The 24,237-nt window shown below is 36.9% G+C and overlaps 2 protein-coding genes across 4 annotated transcripts in view; both read right to left on the bottom strand.

The window, feature by feature from the left end:
* The window catches only part of LOC107721618 (dnaJ homolog subfamily B member 2-like), a 10,876-nt gene extending 3,193 nt beyond the window's left edge, over positions 1 to 7,683 (bottom strand). The window contains exons 1-9 of one of the 2 annotated variants that reach the window (XM_016529726.1): positions 7,360 to 7,675; positions 6,689 to 6,775; positions 5,577 to 5,686; positions 5,414 to 5,467; positions 5,209 to 5,325; positions 4,529 to 4,621; positions 3,556 to 3,673; positions 3,224 to 3,294; positions 1,370 to 1,630 (exon numbers count right to left, since the gene is read on the bottom strand). In XM_016529726.1, coding sequence (XP_016385212.1) covers positions 1,370 to 1,630; positions 3,224 to 3,294; positions 3,556 to 3,673; positions 4,529 to 4,621; positions 5,209 to 5,325; positions 5,414 to 5,467; positions 5,577 to 5,686; positions 6,689 to 6,753 — 889 coding nt within the window. In that variant the 5' untranslated portion in view covers positions 6,754 to 6,775; positions 7,360 to 7,675. Of the gene's footprint in view, positions 1 to 154; positions 1,631 to 3,223; positions 3,295 to 3,555; positions 3,674 to 4,528; positions 4,622 to 5,208; positions 5,326 to 5,413; positions 5,468 to 5,576; positions 5,687 to 6,688; positions 6,776 to 7,359 lie in introns of those variants that run through there. The other variant, XM_016529725.1, reaches the window with a different exon arrangement.
* Positions 7,684 to 11,338: 3,655 nt separating this feature from the next.
* LOC107721602 (tubulin alpha chain) lies at positions 11,339 to 17,290 on the bottom strand. 2 transcript variants are annotated; one of them, XM_016529703.1, is made up of 6 exons: positions 17,253 to 17,290; positions 16,923 to 17,145; positions 16,657 to 16,805; positions 12,949 to 13,171; positions 12,557 to 12,705; positions 11,339 to 12,442 (listed from the first exon to the last, which is right to left on the bottom strand). In XM_016529703.1, the coding sequence occupies exons 1-6, from the start codon at positions 17,253 to 17,255 to the stop codon at positions 11,465 to 11,467; spliced, it is 1,725 nt and encodes a 574-aa protein (XP_016385189.1). In that variant the 5' UTR covers positions 17,256 to 17,290; the 3' UTR covers positions 11,339 to 11,464. The 2 variants fall into 2 exon arrangements, with proteins under 2 accessions (XP_016385189.1, XP_016385188.1); XM_016529702.1 differs by lacking the exons at positions 16,657 to 16,805; positions 16,923 to 17,145; positions 17,253 to 17,290 and adding an exon at positions 15,028 to 15,087.
* Between the last annotated feature and the right edge of the window lie 6,947 nt (positions 17,291 to 24,237).

The raw sequence follows: 24,237 nt of genomic DNA, 5'->3' as shown, positions 1-24,237 counted from the left end.
CAAATAAATGCACAGTAAAAATCAGAACGCATCCAGTCATAAATCAGAGAATCTCCTTTCTTGAAGGAACAATAGCAGTAAATGTGAATATGGATGAAACAGAGCACTTCACTGCTGGAAGAATAAATGAAAGGTTGGGAATGGGTCATTCACATTCAACAGGTACCTCTGAAGCAATGACAAATGCACAGTAAAAATCAGAACGCATCCAGTCATAAATCAGAGAATCTCCTTTCTTGAAGGAACAATAGCAGTAAATGTGAATATGGATGAAACAGAGCACTTCACTGCTGGAAGAATAAATGAAAGGTTCATTGGGAATGGGACGCCAACTAATCAGCAAGATATCCATTCAGATGCATTGTAACACTAAGAAAAGCCATTAAAACTCAATCTTACACAACTATATTCAAAGGTCCCATGACTTTTACAGTTAATTTACATTACTTTTCCAAGTCTAGAAATCACACTTGTAAAATTAGGCTACCTCATATATCTAGGTTTTCCAAGACTGTGGGAACCACTGGTTAGAGTGCAGCAACTTACTCAGTAGCAATTTATTTGATCTAAGTGAAAATGTAAGCGCAGAGAATTAATCTTGGTTTGGCAGCAAAAAAGTCATGTTGAATATCGGATTTAAAGGTGCTGTAACAGATTTCAGCCATTATGTAAACTTTCACCTTTTTGCTAACTTTTGCTAACCATATACCTGCTCTCCAAAATCCCAAAATCGCACCCTGTAAAAACATGTCAGTCAACCTGATTTCAGCAATCCCAAGCGATTCACAGGCAGACAGTGTTTCTGATTGGCTACAAAAGTGACTTTACTATTTTTACTGTTTACAGAGTGAAGGCTGGCAAATTATATCCCAAGACACCTATTTCAGTGATATCTGTCAGACAGCAGGACATTTTGCGCATGGCATTCTAAAATATTGCAAACAGTTCCTTCAAAATGTCCTGTTGTAAAATTTCCTGACTTTGTGTTTTTTTTGTGCAATGCCATAAGAGACAGAGTTGTAAGTCAAAAACTTCAGGAAGGATAAAAAAACAACAACCATAGGATGAAAACATAAGGTTAATTTCACACACAAGCATGATTTTTCTCCACATTCTTACTAACACACCACGCACTGACACTTCCTCCTCTTTCTTTCCACATTAGTCCCACTGGCCGCCACTTTGTCATTCTCCTTATTCTGTACAACAACACTTTCTGAACCACTAGCCTGACTCTGTTCTGTCAGTCTATCCTCTGGAGACGAGGGGGTGCTTTGATCTGAATTATCCAGCACTTCTCTCTGATATTTGTTTTTTTGAACGGCACCCTTCTCACCACCTGGTTGCTTCCCCCTCCCTCCCCCAGCACCTGAGATCACGTCCTCTGCCCGCTGCTGGGCCTCCATCTCCGACAAGCTGTAGGCCAGCGCCATCTGCAGGTCTTCGTCCTCCTCATCTTCCTTGGCATCGGGGCAGTGGCAGAACGGGGCGGCGCTGTAGGAGCGTAAAGCGGGGTTTGGAGAGCTGTTGTTGGAGGGGCGGAGCAGTGGATGTTGGGATTGTCTGGGAGGCTGACTGGACTGCTCTCTACGACTCAGTTCCAGAGCTAAGGCCATCTCATCCTCCACACCTGGACACACAAACACAGCTGAATGTCAGATCAGTTCTGCAGCAACACGTTTGGTAATGAGGAATCGGCATATGGAAAACCAAGAAGCTGGCATGAAATGTAATGAGTTAGCTAAATCTCCCTGCAAGCCTAAGCTGCTGTTTTGAGTCTATATTCAGGAATGTAAACAGTTGGAGGAAAATGTGTTATTATTCATTTTATTAAATGTTCCGGTATGGCTGTGTGGCTCAAATCATAAGAGAATAACTAAATTAGTGGTTTAGAGTTATTTGAGAAGTTCTTAGCACTAAAACAGGAAGTAAGGGTTTAAACATAAATAGTTCTACTTGTAATCTACAGTGACAAGTGGATGAATTAGAGAAAATTCCTTAGTTTTCACTGCAATAAAAGGGAAAAGTCCTTAAAACCTTTAAAGCAAGATGAAGTTATTTAGTAGACATTAGACAACAAGCAAAGATTAAGAAAACAAGGATAAAGATGTACCAAAAAATGACATGTCTTTGCACCAGGATGCAAGAGTGTTGTGTTAAACTCTAAAATATTCAAAAAAATCACTTTTATAACCAAGCCAAATGGTTATGATTTACACATACATTACCGTTTAAATGTTTGGGGTCTAATAATGGTATACCATTATTTGTATTTTCCAGTTATATGATCTCGTGATTTCCTACAAGTGTACACTACTGTTCAAATGTTTGAGGTCGGTTAGATTTTTTAATGTTTTTGAAAGAAGTCTCTTATGCTCACCAAGGCTGCATTTATTTGGTCAAAATACAGTAAGATCAAACGTTTGGGGTCAGTAAACATTTACAATGTTACAAAAGACCTTTCTATTCATCAAAAAATCTTGAAAAAAAAAACATGTTTCGGTTTCCACAAAACATTAAGCAGCAACACTGTTTTCAACACTGATAATAAATTGATTTTTTAATGTTTTTGAAAGAAGTCTCTTATGCTCACCAAGGCTGCATTTATTTGGTCAAAATACAGTAAGAAATATTGCGAAATATTTTTACAATTTAAAAGAACTGTTTTCTATTTGAATATATTTTTAACTGTAATTTATTCTTGTGATGCAAAGCTGAATTTTCAGCATCATTACGCCAGTCTTCAGTGTCACATGATGCCCCAGAAATAATTCTGATTTGCTGCTCAAGAAACATTTATCATCATTTATCAATGTTGAAAACAGTTGTGCGGCTTTATATTTAGTGGAAACACATTTGACATTTTTTCGGGATTCTTTGATGAACAGAAAGTTCAAAAGAACAACATTTATTTCAAATAGAAATCCTTTGTTACATTATAACAATAGATTTTTATGTCTTTACTGTATTTTTTTTATTTTTTATTAATTTAATGCATTCTTTCTAAATAAAAGTATTCATTTCTTTAACAAAAAAATCTTATTGACCCCAAACGTTTGAAGGGTAGGTTATGTGTATTAGCATTCCAAATGCATCTTTCCCAGGCAGATTCATCCTGAGCTGATAAGGTGAATTTTTATTGCACACCAGAATGTGTGCATTAACTATAGAGATTGCCTTTTGGCCTTATATTATTATTAAATGATAGCAAAAAATTAATTACCATTGATGAGGACAGTTTTCAAAACCCCATCCTCCTCAACCTCTGTTCTCTCCTGGCCATTTTCTCTGACCCTGAGGGAAGAAATGCAATGTTTACCAATAAATAGGAAATACATAAACAAACTTGAATTGCTTTGACTTTCTGTAAGTCATGCCTTCACATTATGGCACGGTATAAACCAACTTTTACTATTCTACATCAACTGCAATTAAATTACTCATTTAATCAAAAACAAATTTCATGTTTAATGTGCAGGACGCATTTTTTCTGTGATTTCAAAATCACATTTCAAATAAATTGAAATAAAAAATAAAAATTGGAAGCAAACTGACTTTTTTGTGGTAATACGTTTTCCACTGACAATGCGGGTGGAAGTAGAAACAGACTTGAAGTTTGCTCCTCCCATGCTGCCCATCCCACCCACTGAAGAAGAGAAGGAGGTGAAATCAGCTGTTGATCAAAAAAAAAGAAAAAAAAAAAGAAGCAGCTCTTAATAAATTGAAAACACAATATAAAGCAATTGGAACTATACTTTCATATCAACAACATGCCTTGGAGTTTTTTATCTTATCTTATCAAGATATATTCAGCAAAGTTCACCTAAATTAAGTAATAATCTGGGAGAAGACTGACCACATATGCTATAATTATATAAAAAATAAGCATGAAACCAGTTTAAAAACCAACCATTTGCTGAGGGGAAGGAGAAGAAGCGACTGGGCCCAAGCCTGGAGGAGGAGCTGTGAAACCCACTGTGCATTCCACCAAATGGGAAATCATCTAGTGGCAAAGTGGGGGAGTGTAGAAAAAGCGAGATGGTTAAAGAGGGTAATGCTAAGTACACACTGCATGATTTTATTCCCGATTTTTGCAATCTAAGAGAAGCGCCAATTTGTCCCCGATACCCTGGAAATGAAATCGCCAATGACCTATAGCCTATGAGAGAGCAAGATACGGGGCAAGGGAAAGTTCAGGAGGAGGAATCAACAGAACATCAGCAAGCAACCATTCTCTTTTATATTCTTCTTTTTATTTATTTTTTGTTGTTGTTGTTGCTTCAAATTGGCGTACAGACAACTTGTATTTCAAGCTAAAAAAGAAGCAGCTCTTAATAAATTGAAAACACAATATAAAGCAATTGGAACTATACTTTCATATCAACAACATGCCTTGGAGTTTTTTATCTTATCTTATCAAGATATATTCAGCAAAGTTCACCTAAATTAAGTAATAATCTGGGAGAAGACTGACCACATATGCTATAATTATATAAAAAATAAGCATGAAACCAGTTTAAAAACCAACCATTTGCTGAGGGGAAGGAGAAGAAGCGACTGGGCCCAAGCCTGGAGGAGGAGCTGTGAAACCCACTGTGCATTCCACCAAATGGGAAATCATCTAGTGGCAAAGTGGGGGAGTGTAGAAAAAGCGAGATGGTTAAAGAGGGTAATGCTAAGTACACACTGCATGATTTTATTCCCGATTTTTGCAATCTAAGAGAAGCGCCAATTTGTCCCCGATACCCTGGAAATGAAATCGCCAATGACCTATAGCCTATGAGAGAGCAAGATACGGGGCAAGGGAAAGTTCAGGAGGAGGAATCAACAGAACATCAGCAAGCAACCATTCTCTTTTATATTCTTCTTTTTGTTTATTTTTTGTTGCTGCTTCAAATTGGCGTACAGACAACTTGTATTTCAAGCTTCTTGTGGGCTACAATTTTTTAAGATTTATTTTTGGCCTTAATATCTAGTCTATGTCTTAGTTTTTAGCATTTTAATTAAGATCATGAACTAAATGTAAATAATTTTATGACGTATTAGGGGCCCCCTGGATGTTTGCAGAGACCCCTTAGTGGGCCCCGGCCCCCTGGTTTTGAGAACCACTGGTATAAGGGAAATTCTGACACAGAGAAAACACTCGCACTAGTATATGAGCAAGATTCAAGATCAGTATATCTACCCACTAACTCCCTGAGAACCCACCAAAGAAGTCTGCGAATGGGTCCTGCCCTCCGAAGAACTCTCGAAACACCTCATCTGGGCTGCGGAATGTGAAGGTGAATCCTGGGAAGTCATCAGGAAATGAAGAACCACCAGAGCCTATAAAACAGATGTAGAGAACAATTAAAATATCACATAAGCACATTTAACAATAAGACGGTATCAAGCAGTATGAAGTTCTCCTCACCTGAGCTTGGCATGTCTGATCTACCGTATCTGTCGTAAGCATCTCGTTTGCTTCCTTGAAAATGAGAAAAAAACTAAATGTAACACCCTACGTAACTTATGCCTTTCAAGTAATTTAATCATGAATAAAATAGCTGTAGAGTTCAAATTTCCAGTGTCCCTACCGTCTGAAAGAACTTCATAGGCCTCTGCTATCTCCTTAAATTTGGTCTCCGCCTCTTCCTTGTTGTCTGGGTTTTTGTCAGGGTGCCACCGTAGAGCCTGTTTCCTGTAACTGTATACACAAACATTAACAAACATGAGTAAACTTAGCTTGACTGGCATCTCAAGATTGTGATGAAGTGACATATAGGGTCAAGGGTCATTCACATATGACACATTCTTGCATCCATCTTCTTCTATATAAACATTAGACTGACATATTAGACTGCTGTGATTCATATTTGTTTTTAGCATCTTGCTCCATGAATTCCCCATTTTTGAGGACCAAGTCAAGTTAAATATTGTCCTTTGTGAATGATCACTTTTTTACAACTCAGGCATCTCAGCTTGATCGTTCTACTTCGTTTGAAGGAAAAGCAGAAAATAAAAACTAGTGGCAAAACTATAAAATCCATTAGTCTTATCTTTAGTAAAGTGTGGCTTTACTAAAGATATTAGCATAGGTCAAATAGTCAGAGTTACAGACCACAGCAAAGAAGCAGAATTACATTTTATGACACTGTCATTTATGAACTTCATTTTCAAAATATTGAAATGCACATCTGTTTTGAACATTGATAATAATATTAAAAGTTTCTTGGGCACCGAATCGGCATATTAGAATGATTTCTGAACACTGAAGACTGGAGTAATGATGCAGAAAATTCAGTTTTGCATCACAGGAATGCATTACATTTTCAAATATATTAAAATTATGGAAACTTGCTTTGATACTTAGCCTAAACTCTCAATTCTGAGAAAAAGGTCATAATTGGAAGATATAAACAAAGAATAAAAGTCATCCACAATTATCTTTTCTGTAATAATTTCACAATATTACATTTTTCACTGTATTTTTCATAAAATGAACGCAAACTTGCTGAGCAACGGCTTTTGAACGGTAGTGTATCTATTTCACTGCTGATGAATACTTTATAAAAGTAAACAGTAAGTCTCAAAATACTTGAGTCTTCACTTACATCTGTTAGAGAGCAATTTAGTTAGCTACATTCAATAACACCAATGCCAAAGGTATGCTGCAAGCTACTGATAAGTGAAGGCAGTTTTAACTTACGCTTTCTTGATGTCATCTGGAGAAGCATTTCGTGACACTCCCAGCACATCATAGTAATCCACCATTGCCGCCTTCAGCTTAGTCCACCTGTTACTCACATGTGTGAAAGAGCAAGAAGTCAAGGAGTGTTTCTGAAACCCTTATGATTTGCAGAACCGTTGGTACATGTCAGTTACAGTCAAGTTCACACAATTAGGCATCTGTGATCATTCAAATCAAATCCCATGACATCAAACATAACGAGTTCTTGATCATTTTAATGTAACACATAATTAATACGTTTATTGTATCAACTTTAATCTTCTAATGGCAGAACTTTTGGCAGGATTTCTGTTCATGTTCAAACGCAGTGCCGTGGATGACAGCAGCTCAATGAACTGTTGCTTATTACGACAGTTTATCACAAAGTGCTGGACTTGGATTAAATGACTGAATATAGACTGGTATTCCCCTGGAGTCTGGCCTGTCCATGTCTGGAACACTCTGGAAACCGGACACAATGTGATGTTATTTCAAGCCCAAAGTTGAAAAGCGATTTGTGTGGGCCATATGGCCACTGACAGCTGCTGAAACACGGTGGTCATCACAGAGACACACACACAACTCCCTATAAATACAGCATTTCAGAGACCCAGCAATCCCTGTGGCCGCCCTATTATAACAGCCTTTACCTTTTTTAGAAGTATATCCAGCCAGGAGGAGCCGTGCTTCTGTAAACAGGGCTGAGATATTTCGCTGCAGCTCTAGTCCGTCCCGTCTCCCAAGACGCGGATCACAGGAACTGACGCTCTTTTAACGTACGCGTGGGTACGGAATTCCGTCAGAATCAGCCATTTGCCGTCGGCACACTGGGCTTCATTACTGCTTCAGCGTGAAACCGACACCCAGCTTCTATATGCGTCTGTCCTTCGCCCTGTGCCGCCAATGCTGTGCGTCACGATCAGCTGAGCTGCGGTCCGATAAAACAGAGCTCGGTCGAGAACAAGCCAGTGTTTGTTTACGTCACGAGCCCCGCCCACTACTGAGCCATGTGCCGAACAGAAGCGCATGCCAGTCAAAGTACTAATCAGAATGAACTAATGAATGTATTAATGGTGTTTAAAGAAAGATAACGCATCGCATCAGGCTCAGAATTCTGAACGGATTGTACTACTAGTTTAACAAATGTCATAAAAACAGGAACTGCGCTAAAATATGGACGCAGACTTTGAAATAAATATTTAAATTAGATGAATGAATAAAGCCTCTTTTTAATCTGCAAGATAATGCGTGCTATTCACTTAAAGGCAGCAATGTTTAGGGATTGTCCACTCAGAAAATGAAAACATTGTCATCATTTACTCACCCTTATGTCTTCCAAAGCCCATATAAGATAAAAGATAATAAAAGAAAAGCCTACAAATTTATGTTGAGCAGATTTCATATCAGTCTGTAAACTGACAGCTGATCCTGTTGTGGGTACATTTCAGCAACCTAAAAATGCTGAAATAAAGAATAAATAAATAAGAATGATAATAATAGTAATAATAAATAAAAATGTAAAGCTTTAGGTTTAGTAAACTCTTTACCCAACATTTTCTTAATTTTTTTCTTTAAATGTCTTTAAGATGATCAGATTCCAGTGCTACTACTCTGCCAGACAAGTAATTTAAAATTATTTCCCAAATTCCTAAGCATAGTAGGCCTATGGTTGCCTACATTTTACACCATTTCATAAGCATTTACTACAAAACACATAGAGTTGGCGGAATCTTTGAATATAACCTGCTGGATAGGTTCACAAATCACACTAAACGATTCATTTCTTATTTTAATTTATTTTATGCACTTACACCCTTACTGGAGATTCTGTGAATCTCCTTTGTCTGCTGGTTCACATCAGCTAAAAACAGAAACCACCTGTGCTAAGATCATGGCGTGGGCCTACAAAGCCTCTAGTCTCATACAATGAATAGCAGAACAGGTGAAAGTCCCAGGACATTATGAGCTGCAGCACATGTTCTCCACCACTAATTCCAGCTGATTCCTGGCATGAGCATCAACATCAGAATCCTGTGCACTGCTGTTCAGCTGTTTATAATTAGACTATTAATCACTTTCAGCTCACAGATATTATTATTATTATCAGCACAATAAATAAACAATAAAAAATATCTCCAAGTCAGCATATAACTCAGCATATTGAATTATTACATACTAAATTATTATCAGAAGTAGGTGGCGGCTCGGGGGAGGCAGGGGAGGCACAGCTTCCCCATAATTTTGAGGTGAAAATGGGAGGAGGACGATTTAATGTTAATAAAATTCACAATTCATTTCAGTTCATGTCTCAGAATGTGTATTTTTTGTTTGTAATTTCACAGTTGTAATACCATAACGTGAAAGCGCCGCTTTTCTATGGCGAATGTGCCGAATCTGCTGATGTAATTATAACCGCTAATGATAGAGAAGGGGAGGCGGAGGCCGGGGAAGAGCTGAGCTCTCGTGCCTCCGTTGGTAAAAAAACATTAGCCAATCACCATCCAGTGTTCACTTTCAGCGCTGAGGAGTGTTGAGAAAAGAAACCTCTGTAGAGGAGGCTAGCCTCTCTTCTGATATCAACCAATCATCACAGAGACGTAAATTACCTGATATTAGTTTGAACGTCTCCCGCTGCGCTGATAATGTACCAAGTACTAATGATGAGTATCGTTTTCTTTACGTTTTCTGACTAAAAGCAACCAAAAATCCATTTTAAAGTGGTTAAGCAAATAATAATAATAATCGGCAGGGATCACAGACCAATACAATTAGTGTGCCTCCTCTATTTTAAAACCCACGAGCTGCCTAATTTATTTCCTGAGCTCAGTTTTTTAGCGTAGGATTTATATCAAAAGGGTTTGGTTGAAGGTCTTGCGGTTTGGCACTTTTTCATTGACTAAAATTATAGCCTATGCCATATACATGCATAGCCTATGCCCTATTCGCACGGGATTAGTATTATCTGGGGACCTTGTGTGATTTTGAAATTACATATCATTCTTCGCGAAAGATGGATAAAAAAGCGCACAGGAAACAAAAACCTCGAAAAATGATATACGACCCGCCAAATGCAGGCCAAATCACAGAGATGCCGATTCGCACGGGACTAATATTATCACAGGACCTCGGTGTTCGGCGAAATATGGTTAGGTCATTTGCGGGGGAATTTTTACTTTACAAATGACAGACATGTGATTGTGATTGTGATGAATCTAGTATTTGTGAGTCAAAAGCAGATCACACTTTAAACTGGCCTTCAGGAAATCAAGCTCACAGACATTAAAGGAACAATTCAATCAAAAATGAAAATTCTGTCATGTTGTACTCACCCTCATGTCTTTCCAAACCTGTATGACTTTATTTCTTCAACTTAACATATTTTGAAGAATGTTTCAGCTGTTTGTACATGCAATAAAAGTCAGTGTTCAAAAACAACATTAGACCACATTGAGTTAATATGATATCAAGATATCTTCTCTTGTGATGGGTGAATGATCCCTTTAAAGACAAACACATAATATCCTACTTTTTGTCTTGATGCATAAAAGGAAAATGTAACAAATTGAAAACCGAAAACAGAAAAATATGTAAATGTACAAAATAATGTACTAACTTCAGTTGACAGCTATTATATACTGTTTGTCTATTCAACTTACCCGTAAACACAAGACTGTGATCTTCTGCCAGGAACATCAGGTCAATCTGCTGCTGTCCAGAATCAGGTGGTTTGTCTTCGTCTGGCATCTCAGCTGAGACCTGTCCACTATGGGTGACCCTACAGTAGCTGTGAAGTACCAGTGGCATAGCTCTCAGCATCACTGATGCACACAAGCCCTCACAGCACGTCAAGCTGCAAACCTATTCATTTGTGTACTTCATCCACCCTGGTTGACTGCAAAAAATAAATAAAAAATTCCGCAATGTTAAACTTTTGCAAGCTGCTGCATGACACTAGGTGTCAGTATAACACTAGGTGTCATATTTTTTTTCTTTGAGCTAATCACCATTTCATACATGTTATGGCTGTCTATAGAGAAAAATAACTTTTTTTGCCTGTAGAATGTAGTTACATCTACCAGCAGCTAATTGCCCATGCTAACCAGCCTTACCTTGATCCCATGGTATCTCTATCGACTGCAATCCCAAAGTATCTGTGTATGTAGTTTTTAAAAACGTGTGAAATGAATTTATATTTTAAAAATGTGTGAAATGAATTTTTTTATTGAATGCGGCAAATTACAAATAAATAAATGACTTAAGTGTACATACAGTAGAGTAATTAATCACATATTCATGAGAAATCTCTCCAGATATTACAGACTTCCTTAATGCCTACTGATATTTTATTGCTGCAATGTGAGACATTTACTCTCTCTAACTCAAAAGATATTTCAAATGCCATTTTAAATGCTTTAAAAACTTTAGAAGATATCTTAAATGGATTGCTTTATCTTGGCAGCCTTATCATTTTTTCTTAGTCTAGGTATGGACAAGAAAACACAGAAGGCACAATAAATAATTCAACAAAAGGTGCTAAAAATATGAAATAATTAAATATGAACTTGTTTAATTGTAAAATATTTTTCATAGAAGTATTATGTCTGAGACCAGAGAGACAACACACAAGAATAAATTCTACCTTTTATTATTCAAATTTTATTAATGTAAAACCAATTGTAATGCAAATTGAATTTCAAGTAACTTTGTGTTTTGCAAAAATCAGATTTAATTTTGCCAGGCATTAATTCTGCCTCTTTAATATTCTTCTCCCTCTTCGTCCTCATCTCCGACGCTGTCGGTGCCGACTTCTTCATAATCTTTCTCCAGAGCTGCCATATCTTCTCTGGCCTCTGAGAACTCTCCTTCCTCCATTCCTTCACCCACATACCAGTGCACGAATGCTCTCTTGGCGTACATCAGGTCAAACTTGTGGTCTAGACGAGCCCAGGCCTCAGCAATGGCTGTAGTGTTGCTCAGCATGCAGACGGCTCTCTGAACTTTGGCCAGATCTCCCCCAGGAACCACAGTTGGAGGCTGATAGTTGATACCTACTTTGAATCCAGTGGGACACCAGTCAACAAACTGGATGGTGCGTTTGGTCTTAATGGCAGCGATGGCAGAATTGACGTCTTTGGGCACCACATCTCCACGATACAGAAGGCAGCAGGCCATGTATTTACCATGACGAGGATCACACTTTACCATCTGATTAGACGGCTCAAAGCAGGCGTTGGTTATGTCAGCCACAGAGAGCTGCTCATGATACGCCTTTTCAGCAGAGATCACAGGAGCGTATGTAGCCAGAGGGAAATGAATACGTGGGTAGGGCACCAAGTTGGTTTGGAACTCGGTGAGATCCACATTCAGAGCTCCGTCAAATCTCAGCGAGGCCGTGATGGAGGACACGATCTGCCCAATGAGCCTGTTGAGGTTGGTGTAAGACGGACGCTCGATGTCCAGGTTTTTACGACAGATGTCATAGATGGCTTCATTGTCCACCATGAAGGCACAGTCAGAGTGCTCCAGGGTGGTGTGGGTGGTCAGGATGGAGTTGTAGGGCTCCACCACCGCTGTGGACACTTGAGGAGCAGGATAGATGGCAAACTCGAGCTTGGACTTCTTGCCGTAGTCGACAGAGAGGCGCTCCATCAGCAGAGAGGTGAAGCCAGAGCCAGTACCTCCACCAAAGCTGTGGAAGATGAGAAATCCTTGAAGGCCAGTGCACTGATCAGCCTGTTGGAGTAAATCAGCTTATCAGAAATTACATTTTCATTATTATTAAGTCAAATTCATTTTGCACTCAAAAGACTTGAGACCTTTCCAGGTTGAATTTTTTGTAGACCTCACCAGTTTGCGGGTCCTGTCCAGCACTAGGTCAATGATCTCTTTACCAATGGTGTAATGACCACGGGCATAGTTATTGGCAGCATCTTCTTTGCCAGTAATTAGCTGCTCAGGATGGAACAGCTGGCGATATATGCCTGTGCGCACCTCATCTGAAGAGGAAAAAAACGGAAAAGCCTAAATTCCTGTTCTTTTTTTATTCACAGTAGCAAATAATAAGAAGAACAAATCTAAATGGTCCAATAAATCAAGAAAAACAAATAAAGGTAATTTCCATAAAAATGATTACTTATCAGGAAATATATTTTGTAAAACTGTTGCTTTTCCAATATTTTGTAAAATGGTTTTCATGATCATTTAAATGGGTTATATTCTGTTTCTCAGGTTCAACTTACCAATCACAGTGGGTTCCAGATCAACAAAGATGGCACGTGGAACATGTTTCCCTGCTCCAGTCTCACTGAAGAAGGTGTTGAAGGAATCATCTCCTCCTCCTATTGTCTTATCACTGGGCATCTGTCCATCTGGCTGAATACCGTGCTCCAGACAGTAAAGCTCCCAGCATGCATTTCCCATTTGGGCCCCAGCTTGGCCAACATGCATAGAGATACACTCACGCTAAAGGAAGAAGGAGAGTTATATTAAAAATATGAATATAAGTGGCAGCTGTACATATCTTTGCTAAATGCTCTAAGCTAATAAGACATAGTAGACATGTTAGCTCCTAATATTTAACTTTTATTTAACTATTTAATATTAAACCGAGGGGGCCAGTTCTCAGCAAACTTCCTAGGGGAACCTCAAGGTGACTTAAAGTTATTTAAAATATGACAAAACAAGCATTAAAATAAACATAAATAAATACATATCAAGATATTCCTTATTTTGATTTACTCCCATTATTAATGGTTTATTTCCTTTGAAGAATCAGGGTTCCCAAAGTCTAGGAAAACCAGATTTTTTTTTTTTTTTAGACCTGGAAAAGTAATTTAAAGAAATAAAATCTTTAAATGTTATGGGCATTTTTATAATGAATGTAAATATTTCCTAGTTATGCCAAACAAACTCGTTTGTCATGTATTTAATTATTTTAATTACAATTATTTTAGTTCATGTTTTATAAAGAAACTAGCCCGTAGAGTAAAATAAGTTTTGAAAACAAAACTAGGGCGCCTTGAGTTTTGTTGTAGCCAGTGCAGGGGCCTTGAAGTCAAAAAGGCTGAGAACCACTGAACTAAATGTTCTTTTATTGTTTTGAATCCATCTTATTTTTCCCATAAGAGTGGGCGCGGCCATTTGTAAATTTAATGTGTCAGGCTTCTGGTGTCATCTGCTTCCAGCTATTTTTAGCTGTACAAAACAGCTGGTTTTGCTGCCTGATATTGCAAATTGTTGTCTTACCATAATATTTTAATGTATTGTCTTAGTTATGAACACACTGGTTTGTAGTGCAAACAGTTTTACCATTTACTGCACGTTGTTATTCTTCTCGTTATTTCCCTACAGCGGCTAATGAACCGGAAGTCTCGCACATTCACAGAAAAACGGCTTAATTCCGCGTTGAAAAATAAGATGGATAAGGAATTTATATAGTTAGGTTAACATGCTGACTGAGCTCACCCAAAGCTCAATACTGTCAACTTCATGCATTTTCCTAAGCTTTTGGACCTATTGTTCAATGGAGAACTCAGTTTTTTTTCTCTTCTAATTACATTTACATGCATGTTTACCCTCTCCTCTAGACTGGGTCATAGGATCTCTAGTGTACAGAAGAAGAGACTGAGCGCGTTCCTTTGAGGCCTCAGTCCACCCCCTCCCTGTCCCAGCTGTACACTCTCCTTTGTGTAACACAGAGATATCTCTCTCAGGGCTTTTCACTAGAACAGTTATATCTATTATTCTGCTATGCTCCAGATTTTGTCACTCATGATCTCATCTACTACCAATGCCTCTCTGTATGTCATAAAGGCATGAATGTATTTAGTTTCTGAGTAATAATTGCATGTCTCATGCTGTAGTTCCCCTTTTCCTCCTCTTTAGTTGACTGAGTTTCAGTGAGCTATTTTGGCTCTGCAGACCCACCAAACATAGATAAATGTTATATTCAGAAAAGGCAAAGTACTGGAGTTTCCTGCTGACATGTGTCATAGTCTGGGATCAGGCTTTGAAGGCCGTAGCCACATCCTCTGTATAATGAAAGGCCAGCTTTGTGCCTGAAACTCAGCATGGCTTAATGATTTACGTTTGATTATTTTTATAAACCTGTTTCAATAGTTGAACTACCGTGCTGCTAACTTTGTCTTCCACACAAAAATAATACATGTAAGAGAATTTTTAAGCTATCATAGAGTTTACTGAAATCTTTTAACATGCCTTAAGTGCACTAAATGTGAAATAATGCACATATGTGCATTTTAATGGAGCGGTATATAAAAAGATTAGAATTAAGAATCGATCAAGCACTATGAACTTACCATCTTGTCAGATTTCCCTTCAGGCCGACTTGAGGATTCGGAAAGAGAAGGCAGATGTAGAGAAGAAAGGAGAGGTGGGGTTTTTATAGAGAAGGAAGAGGGAGGAGGAAGAGAGGGGGTTAGCAGGAAGTGGGATCGCCTGTCGGAGTGAGGAAAGTCATTCAGAAGGGCCGTCCTTCCTACACAAGCGTAGTCTAGCTCCCTCTTGGGACTTTTGGGTCTGTGAAAAAAACCATCTGGCCCCTTTACCAGCTTTTTGGGCATTCGATAATGCTAAAAGCCAGGAAGGAATTTTACAGACTATATGTCAAAATTCTCCATGGTCATGTGTTAAAGTTGCATAGCAACTGTAGGAAAATTGATATCTTATTTGTAATATGCTTACAGCAGGATTCTGAATTCTTTGTGATTCCTGCATGAAGAAAAGCAAGTTTAAAGACTTCAGGGTGAAAGTGTCATTTCACATCAGTAATTACTTCACAAGTCTATTGTGTGTAAAAAAAAAAATTTGTGTCAAAGTACTGTAAACAGAGCCCTATATTTGAAAACAGATATGTCTTTATCTCTTTCTCTGTTTACAATGCATAAAAAGCACTATTGACTAAGATTTTCTATATACATGGTTTTTGCTATACAGAAAGAGACACACAGGCCCAGTTGTCATCAGACTTTAATTTCTGTGCTACAGTGATAATGAAAGCAGAGACATTATCCAGCCTTTCATAGTGATGCCCAGTGACATGTACAAACAGCTGAATCATGAATAACAGCTATAGCAGTTGGTCGTTTTTGTGCTGCATAGACACCGATGGGGGGAAGGGTGTCTTCCTGGAAAATATTCTGTTTTGCATGTAGGCCTTTATCACTTTTGCATGTGCAAATATATTCAGATTTTTAAACAAATAACATGTTCAACTGTATACTGTATCATGAAAGGAGTGCAGATAACACATTTTTAGAAAGAACTTGTCACCAGACTTTTTACAGCTTCTACTACTGCTTTTACAGTTAATTTGAACTTTTTTAATAGATTTAACTTTTGCATTAAACATTAAAAAAAAAACAGAAAAAGAATTAGGAACATTTAGTTAATGCATTAACATGAACAAACCATAAACATTTCATGAACTAGCAATGTACGCTTTTACACTATTGACTAATCGAGGTTAATTAAAAAACATTTATTATTGATCATATGTGTGTTAATTCATTAACATATGTTAATTTATACAATTTAAAATGTTTAAATGTAGAAATGACCAAAGATTAATAAATGCTGTAAAAGTATTTTTCATTAATATTTTATGTTAGCTATTGCATTAACTAATGTTAACTCATAGAATCTCATTATGAAGTGATACCAAAGAATGTAAAGCCCCCCAAAACACTAAAATGCTGCATTTTAGAAGATAAAATTAATATTAGATTACCCTGAGATTACAAACAATCTGCATTTAAAATTCCACACCGTCCTCAGCCAGTACCTCCACCAAAGCTGTGGAACACCAGGAAACCTTGGAGGCCAGTGCACTGATCACTCTTTTGAAAGAAAAGAGAAAAAGAGCTTACCAAAAAGACTCATTTTTACATCTTTACATTATTACCCTAAATTAGACTGAAAAGTATTACCAGTTTGCGCATACGATCCAGAACTGAATCAATGATCTCCTTGCCAATGGTGTAATGTCCCCTGGCATAGTTATTGGCGGCGTCCTCTTTTCCAGTGATGAGTTGTTCTGGGTGAAAGAGGTGGCGGTAGGTGCCGGTCCGTACTTCATCTACATTCAAAGAAGGCAGTTTCAATCAGACTTTTTTCTTTCAATTCACTAGAAGGACATCATTTTAGTATTCTCATGTACATGCTATTTTAAACCATTTTTAAATTTGTCCCATACCAATCACAGTGGGTTCCAGATCAACAAAGATGGCACGTGGAACATGTTTTCCTGAAGCCGTCTCACTGAAGAAGGTGTTGAAGGAATCATCTCCTCCTCCTTTTGTCTTATCACTGGGCATCTGTCCATCCGGCTGGATACCGTGCTCTAGACAGTAAAGCTCCCAGCATGCATTACCAATCTGTGCTCCAGCTTGGCCAACATGAACGGAAATGCACTCACGCTGCAGATTGAGAATTATTTACTTTCATATTAATTTATTTAATCATACAGACCAAATATATGAATATTGAAATAATGTGTAATAGAAAAAAAGTTGGTATGTGTTACCATATTGTATTTTGTCTTCCAGCCGATGCTCAGGGTTCGGAACGAAGCTCTAAATGTGTCAAAGTCTGACACCGAACATTTATTTATACCTGGAGCATCATGCGGCTACAGTGTTCTTTGTAATCGGAGAAACCGCTGATGTCGATACTATCTTCAGGCTGAAAAAGGAGGAAGACAAAAAGAAAAATGAGGTTAGCACCTCCTACACTCATAGGAATAGCTTATTGTTAGTGCAAGGTATGAATTTGAATAGACTGGTGATGAACAATATCACAAAAAGCTCCTTTGATCCTCTGGGGAGCATTCTGACAAGCACAGCTGAGCAAACTTTATGCCTTTACATGTGCAAAATCTTGGTTCATGTATTCTCAACACAAAGAAGCATATATCTTAAGAAATAATTTGTAGGTTACTCATGCAGAGGAACCACTTTCATGAATTAATAATGGCTCCTCTTATTACAAAGAGTAATGTGATATCCTCTCTGTGTGCTCTGAATGAGGTTTGTTGCAGGAGAGTGAAAAATAATACAATAGTTGCTCAGATTGACTTATATAGATACTGAGAACTATATACCTTAAAATTTTCTTTTATGTGACTTCCTGAAAATTGCAAAAACACAGTGCACATCCTTTTTCTTGTAACCCTAGCCTGAGTATCTGCTGCTCAGACAAAGCCTGTTTGAATGTGAACAGAATTAAGAGGATTTTTTAGTTCTTGATTTATCAATTTCATGTCTCTGTGACTACATGTATCTGTTTACAAAAGTGCCTTCAAATTAAAACACGACTGTACAGGGATCACTTTACTTCAGAAGTAAGACTTTTACTCTTAATGTGTGTGTAGAAGATTACATTTCACTGTTTCATGTTCTGCTTCCAGCTTTCCTCTGGCATGTATTGTTATTACAACCAAACCAAAAAAAAGTATGTCATTAGTCTTATATATTGTTTGGTAAATAATTTCTTCATTCTACAGATAAATATTGACTCCATATGTCGACTGTCATTTTATAAACTCATTCAACTTTAATGTTAACTTTTACTTTACTCTAAAGATGGGATAAATTTTTATGCTAGCCCCTAGTGGTGGTAAAAGGTAAACGAGAAACATGGCATAATCCGAATAAACAATCCATTTAACAATTTGACCAGCAGATGGCAGAAAAACCTTTTGGCAGAATTTTTCATTCAGAGTAGTAAATGTTTCTTTCAAGTTTACTGCATGGTTAATTGTCATGGAATATGCGAATCCAATAAAGTAAATTTTCTACATTTCTGTTAATTTCCCTAAAAGATTTGAATAAACATCTCCCTTGTACATCTCAGAATTGAATAGCATTATTGACATTGCTGGTGTTTGATTTGTTCTGTTACCGTAACCGTGACTGGATGAACCAGTTTCCTCATCTGCTTGACTGTTAAATTAGGGCACTTTAAGCTGGCCATTTATTTACAGACAGAACAAATCAGAAGTCTATATGCTAATAGCATCTGACTGATTACCACATGGTGTAATTTGTAGCACTGGTGCGTATTTATTTATGATCTGTCCATGTTTGCAACTAATGAATGTAGCTGAAAAATATTGCACTTAAAGTTTAAGTCAGACAGCTTGGTAACAAAGGCCCAGGTTTATGACAAAAATACATTATTAATTGACAGACCAAAAAACCAAAAACAAAACAAAAAACCAATAGTCGTACTTTTTCTTCTTCTTCTTCTTTCTTTCCATACAGCAGATATTTGTTTATGTGGGCCAGACGAGTGTCCAAATGAGTAAAAGCTTTGGGGAGCTGTGCAGTTCGGAGCACAGCTTTCAGCCTGATGGCCAGATTCCAGACACCAGCTGCCGGTGAACCAATGCATGATGACCCCTTTACCCCCTTCTTCAGCGAGAACTATGTGGAAAACTAAATGCTGGAAAACGTGTCCAGCAGCGAGCCTCCTTTATTGATCTGGAAACTTCTGTTATTGGTATGTCAGTCTTCAAAGTGATAGACATAAGCCAATCAGTGTTTCCTGTGTGTCACTTTAGATAGCACAGTCAGACTGATTTTGCAAAGGCAAACTGTTGCAACTAGCTTAAGAGAGTGTAATTGTTATTCTACTTCACCAAAAAGCTAAATATTTAGCAAATTCTGGATACATGTTTCTGAAGATAACTGTATATCCATTGTGCATTGTGGCAAAAACACCACTAGGGGACCGTATAAATCATGCTGTTTAGAGAAGCGTCTCAAATGTGTTGAGAAGAATATTTTCATATATTATGCATGATATATATGATTTTTGTAAGACAACTTATTTATTTGAAATAACTGAATATTTCTTAAAGAAATCAATTGAAAGTGAAAATGTGTGACTGCATGTAGACCCAAATTTGCAATGTTAAAAACTGCATGGATATTAAGACATTATTAAAAAGAAAGAAAAGAAATAAAGTGACCACTATATGGATTTTGGGTTGATGAATAAATAAATATCGCAATATGATACAAATTACAGTACACAGAAATTTGGAAATTGGCTATATATATATATATATATATATATATATATACTGTATATATATATATATATATATATATATACTGTATATATATATATATATATATATATATACTGTATATATATATATATATATATATATATACATACGACGCAGTCAGTAGCCGAATGTTTGTTAATACTTCTGGTCTGGCTAATAATTATGTCCGGAAGAAGATCAGAATTCAGAGGAAAATAAAAGTATTGATATAGTTATATTCTAATTGCACACGTTGTAGTGTTTCAGTTTGCTGTTATACATTTTATATATATATATATATATATATATTGTATATATATATATATATATATATATATACATACTGTATATATATATATATATATAAAATGTATAACATAATATGTATAATATAATATAGACTGCACAGGAAGCTTTGTGGAGGACTGAGGGGGACTAAGCGGTACTCAAGTCCACTAACTGGGACTTGAACTCAGGTCACCCGATGTGTCAGTTCAGAGTTTTGTTTTTTTATCCTTATCCTTTGAAATAATAGTGCATTTTTCTCTCTTATTTTCACATCCATGCTCATATATATACTTCAGTGCTGTATATGTGCAAACACATCCTGTTTCCAGGTTTACATTCTGCTAGAATATATGTATATAATATTTATATACAGCTGATGAAATTAGGCAAAGAATCCACTAAGCAGTGGCCAACAGGTCTCAGACCATCACAAAGAAATATGTTGGCCAACAGATTTACAGCTATCAAGGTCAGCAAGCCCAAAGTGACGTCGTACCTCTTTCAGTGTCCTAATTAATCACTAGAGTGACCTTAACCCTGTAGCTCAAACACACACAGAGGAATGAATTACACTTTGATTAAGGTTTGCACAGTTACGTCCTCACCAACAACCCTTGGTGTCATGCTTACAGTGTATTTGATTGTCTTTCATGTATTACCTTTTTACTGGTTGTTTTTAGTAGCCTATACTTTTCCAAAAGAGAATATGAAAGGCTTTTAGTAATTTTTGAAAAGATGCATTACATTTTCTGCACACCTACGAGCATTAACTCTCCTTATAATCTGTTTTTTGTCTTTTGCAGAAATGGACTTCACTAGGGTGATATATATTAGCAGAGTAAAAACAGTCATAAATAATGGAAAATTTAGAGTAGGAAAAAATGTCACTTATTTACAATACGATGAAACAGGCTGTGTGATTAAGAAATTATATTTCTTATGTAATCTAATTAAGAATATTTCCTATGCTGGATTTAGATGGAGCCCTGGGAGCAACTAAAACACAAATGGTGTGAAACTGGCAATGGCATTCAGCTGTTAGCTGATTACATTGATTCCATTTATTTGTGACCGTTTTCCAGTCACTTCACTCCTGAAGGTGAGTATTTCATCTCTATATAAACACTTTGGACTCAGAGGCCTTCTGTAAACTTTGAATCTCACTAAGAATGCAGATTGGAATTCGCAAAGCGTTTTGGAATAATCAATACTGACATGGATCAATGCAAATAATTATTGATTTAATTCATTAACACACTCCACTTTCCTCTCATTCACTTATGCAATTAGAATATGAAATGGCAACATAGCATATTTAGTCAAATATATTTACACATCATCTATCTGAGAGTTGTAATTGGGAAATTTTAATAAAAAAAATGTGGAGACCACTGTGGTCTTGATCTAAAAACTCTTCAGCAGCCCAAATAGACACCGTTAGTGTGGAATTCAGATTATTTGATACAGGTTTTGGATCTTATGAATCTTAAACATGCCAGTTGTCAGCTTGTTGCTTTCTGTTTTGTATGTTTGCAGTGAACAGAAAGCAAAATCTTTGGTTGACACTCTCTTCCCAGCTGACAGGGAACCCTCTGAGAACTAATACTAATATTCTGTAAAGGTTCTGTCAAAATTACAAAGAAAATATTCGTACAGTAATGTCAATGTTAATTTTGACAGCAAATTAAAAGATAACTTGAAAACTATTTGAATTGAAAAATTCTGAATTTTTTCCCGCAATTCGGAGAAAAAAAGTCAGAAATTGTACATTCAGAATTGCAAGAAAATTGCAAAATTCTGAGTTTGTTTATATCACAATTCTCAGAGCTTATATGAAAAAAGGTCTGAATTGTGATATAAAAAGTTGCACATTGCCCTTTTTATGTTTTTATTCTGTGGAGCTCCTTTATTTCCATGATTTAATGAATTAGCTGTTTAGTTTAGTTTTATAGTTTAGCACTAGAGCTCATAGCATCGTTCAGAAGAGAACATTCACATGATGTTTGCATAATGAATTGAAAATGAACGTTCATATAACCAAGGAAAATATTACAAAAATGGTTATTTTGGCTTTTGAGATAGTGGCTACATGAGGAATAATCTCAATCTGGGTTGTTAGGCTTGAGACATCTGTTCTTGATGTGAGTTTTTGTGTATGCGATTTAAGGGTTATGGTTTTGACCGTTTCTATGGTCAATTACGAATGGATTTACAGAATTTGTAACATGGTTTAATCCTGTGACAGTTAAAGCACGCTGGTAATTTATTGGCCATGTCTTAAGGTTTGATAGGGTCTAATTGGTGGATTAAGGCCTTTTAAAACAGATTAAGACTGATGGGATTATGTGGCTGTGAGGGAGATGAGTTAAAACAGGAGACACAGCACGAGTTAGGGGTGTCAGTGGCAGTGGGAATTAGTTGATTAAAGCAGCCCAGGAGGAGGCGTAGGGTCGTGATTTATTCCTGCTAGTGGGTGGTGGAACATTTGTGTATTCGTCAACACTGTTGTCAGAGCGAGAGTGAAAAGTCTTCATCAATTTGTACCCATTATCATGTCAATAGACTAAGAAGGGTTGGGCATAAACACATGCACTCACACACACTTCTGTTCCCTCCATCTGTGTGAGTTTCTGAAATAATTCAGTCTGATATGGGATTCTTTCCCTGGCCAACATTCTCTCTCTCTCTCTCTCTTACCCGCTGTCACACACACACACACACACTCTCTCCAGAGTCCTTTTACCATAAACCTTATTCATTTTCCTGAAACAGTGACACAAACAAGCCCTCATGTTGATTAAATGGACGGACAGCATTGGAACACCAGGACTTTGAACACTACTGTTGCTTATTTTAGCAGAAAACGAGTAATATTATGTAACAACGTGGGTTTATCTAAAAACACCAAATGTATTGCAAATGTTTCTGCACTTAATCTACAAATCGTTCTTACACTCAAGGTCACAAGTAAAAATGCTCACTGTTGAGTTTAGCCCAGCTGGACTCATTGTGAATCCAAGATAGCCCCAATACTTCATATTTGCATAAGGATTTCAAAGGACATTTTCATGCTAAATTTAATCAGAGAAACAGAAATAAAAATTTCTAGATATGCAAAACCGAGAAAAAGACTTGAAAAGCAATTGAATCCTTAATCAAAGTGCATTTTAGCCAAATTATGAACTTAATCTCCTGGTCTCTATTACTGACACTTTATATAATAAAAGACAGATTATATATTCTATAACGCTGGCTATGCTGAGAGCCTTTAATACCTCATGCGCACTTAAAGTTCTCTGTGATTTGTTTTCATTGACCTGTAAACAATACCAGGTGTTAAAATGTCAAGCTTTTCAAAAGACAAATGACAGTCTGTCCTTTGATGCTTATCCATTGAGGACTTCTGCACCTACCCAGGGCCCATTGAAGAGTCACACTGCAGTATGGCTCTTTACCAACGCAAACAGCATAAACAAACAAACTCAGAGACACAAGTACGCAAGATTATATTTGTGGGTGAGGCCGTGTGATTTCATAGCACATTCATTGTCATTTAATTCTTTATTCAAAAGACCATTTTAGATGATCTAACTGCTGCTGAATAAACTTGAATGAATGAATAGAAATTAATCCCCATTCAAGTTTTCTTTGTGTGTCAGGAAAAAAGAAAGAAAAACAGTTGATATTGTGCTTATATATTAATCAAACAAAGGACTGTTCGACTATTATATTATATATTATATTATACTATATTTAATACCGAATTATTAGACTGAATTAATAATGAATTTTGTTATTGTAGCTCAAATAGTGTGGTGCTACATTACCAAGGTCAAAGGTTTGATTTTTAAACCAATAAAACGTCTACTTGAAATGTATTGTGAGTCACTTTGGGGCATCTGTCTAATGTTTAAATGCAAATCCATGTCTTGGTATTTCAGTTGCATATAGGTTCCAATTAAATTGTATTTGCATTGTACATGCTTTATGCAAAATGTTTTTGTGTTGCTAAAATGCATTAAACTAGGCATTAATCAGTGCTTGCAAAGGACATATTAATCATTCTATAGGAACAGCAGGACATTTAACTAATGCATGACCAGATGTACACTTTAGCGGTGCTGCAGTGTTTTAATTAGTCCAATTGCAGCGAATGTCCAACCCTCCT

The sequence above is a fragment of the Sinocyclocheilus rhinocerous genome, unplaced genomic scaffold (assembly GCF_001515625.1).
Source record: "Sinocyclocheilus rhinocerous isolate Xijiao unplaced genomic scaffold, SAMN03320098_v1.1 scaffold30, whole genome shotgun sequence".
In the NCBI taxonomy this organism is placed as follows: Eukaryota; Metazoa; Chordata; class Actinopteri; order Cypriniformes; family Cyprinidae; genus Sinocyclocheilus; species Sinocyclocheilus rhinocerous.
The sequence above is the reverse complement of the archived record's forward strand: the minus strand, read 5'-3'. Positions and strand labels throughout refer to the sequence as shown.

Excerpts from the sequence above, each read along its gene's own strand:
- LOC107721602 (XM_016529703.1), bottom strand. Across the intron at positions 16,806-16,922 it reads TCTGGAACCCACTGTGATTG|ATGAAGTACGGACCGGCACC; the intron begins GTATGGGACAAA and ends CTTTGAATGTAG. Across the intron at positions 12,706-12,948 it reads TCTGGAACCCACTGTGATTG|ATGAGGTGCGCACAGGCATA; the intron begins GTAAGTTGAACC and ends TTTCCTCTTCAG.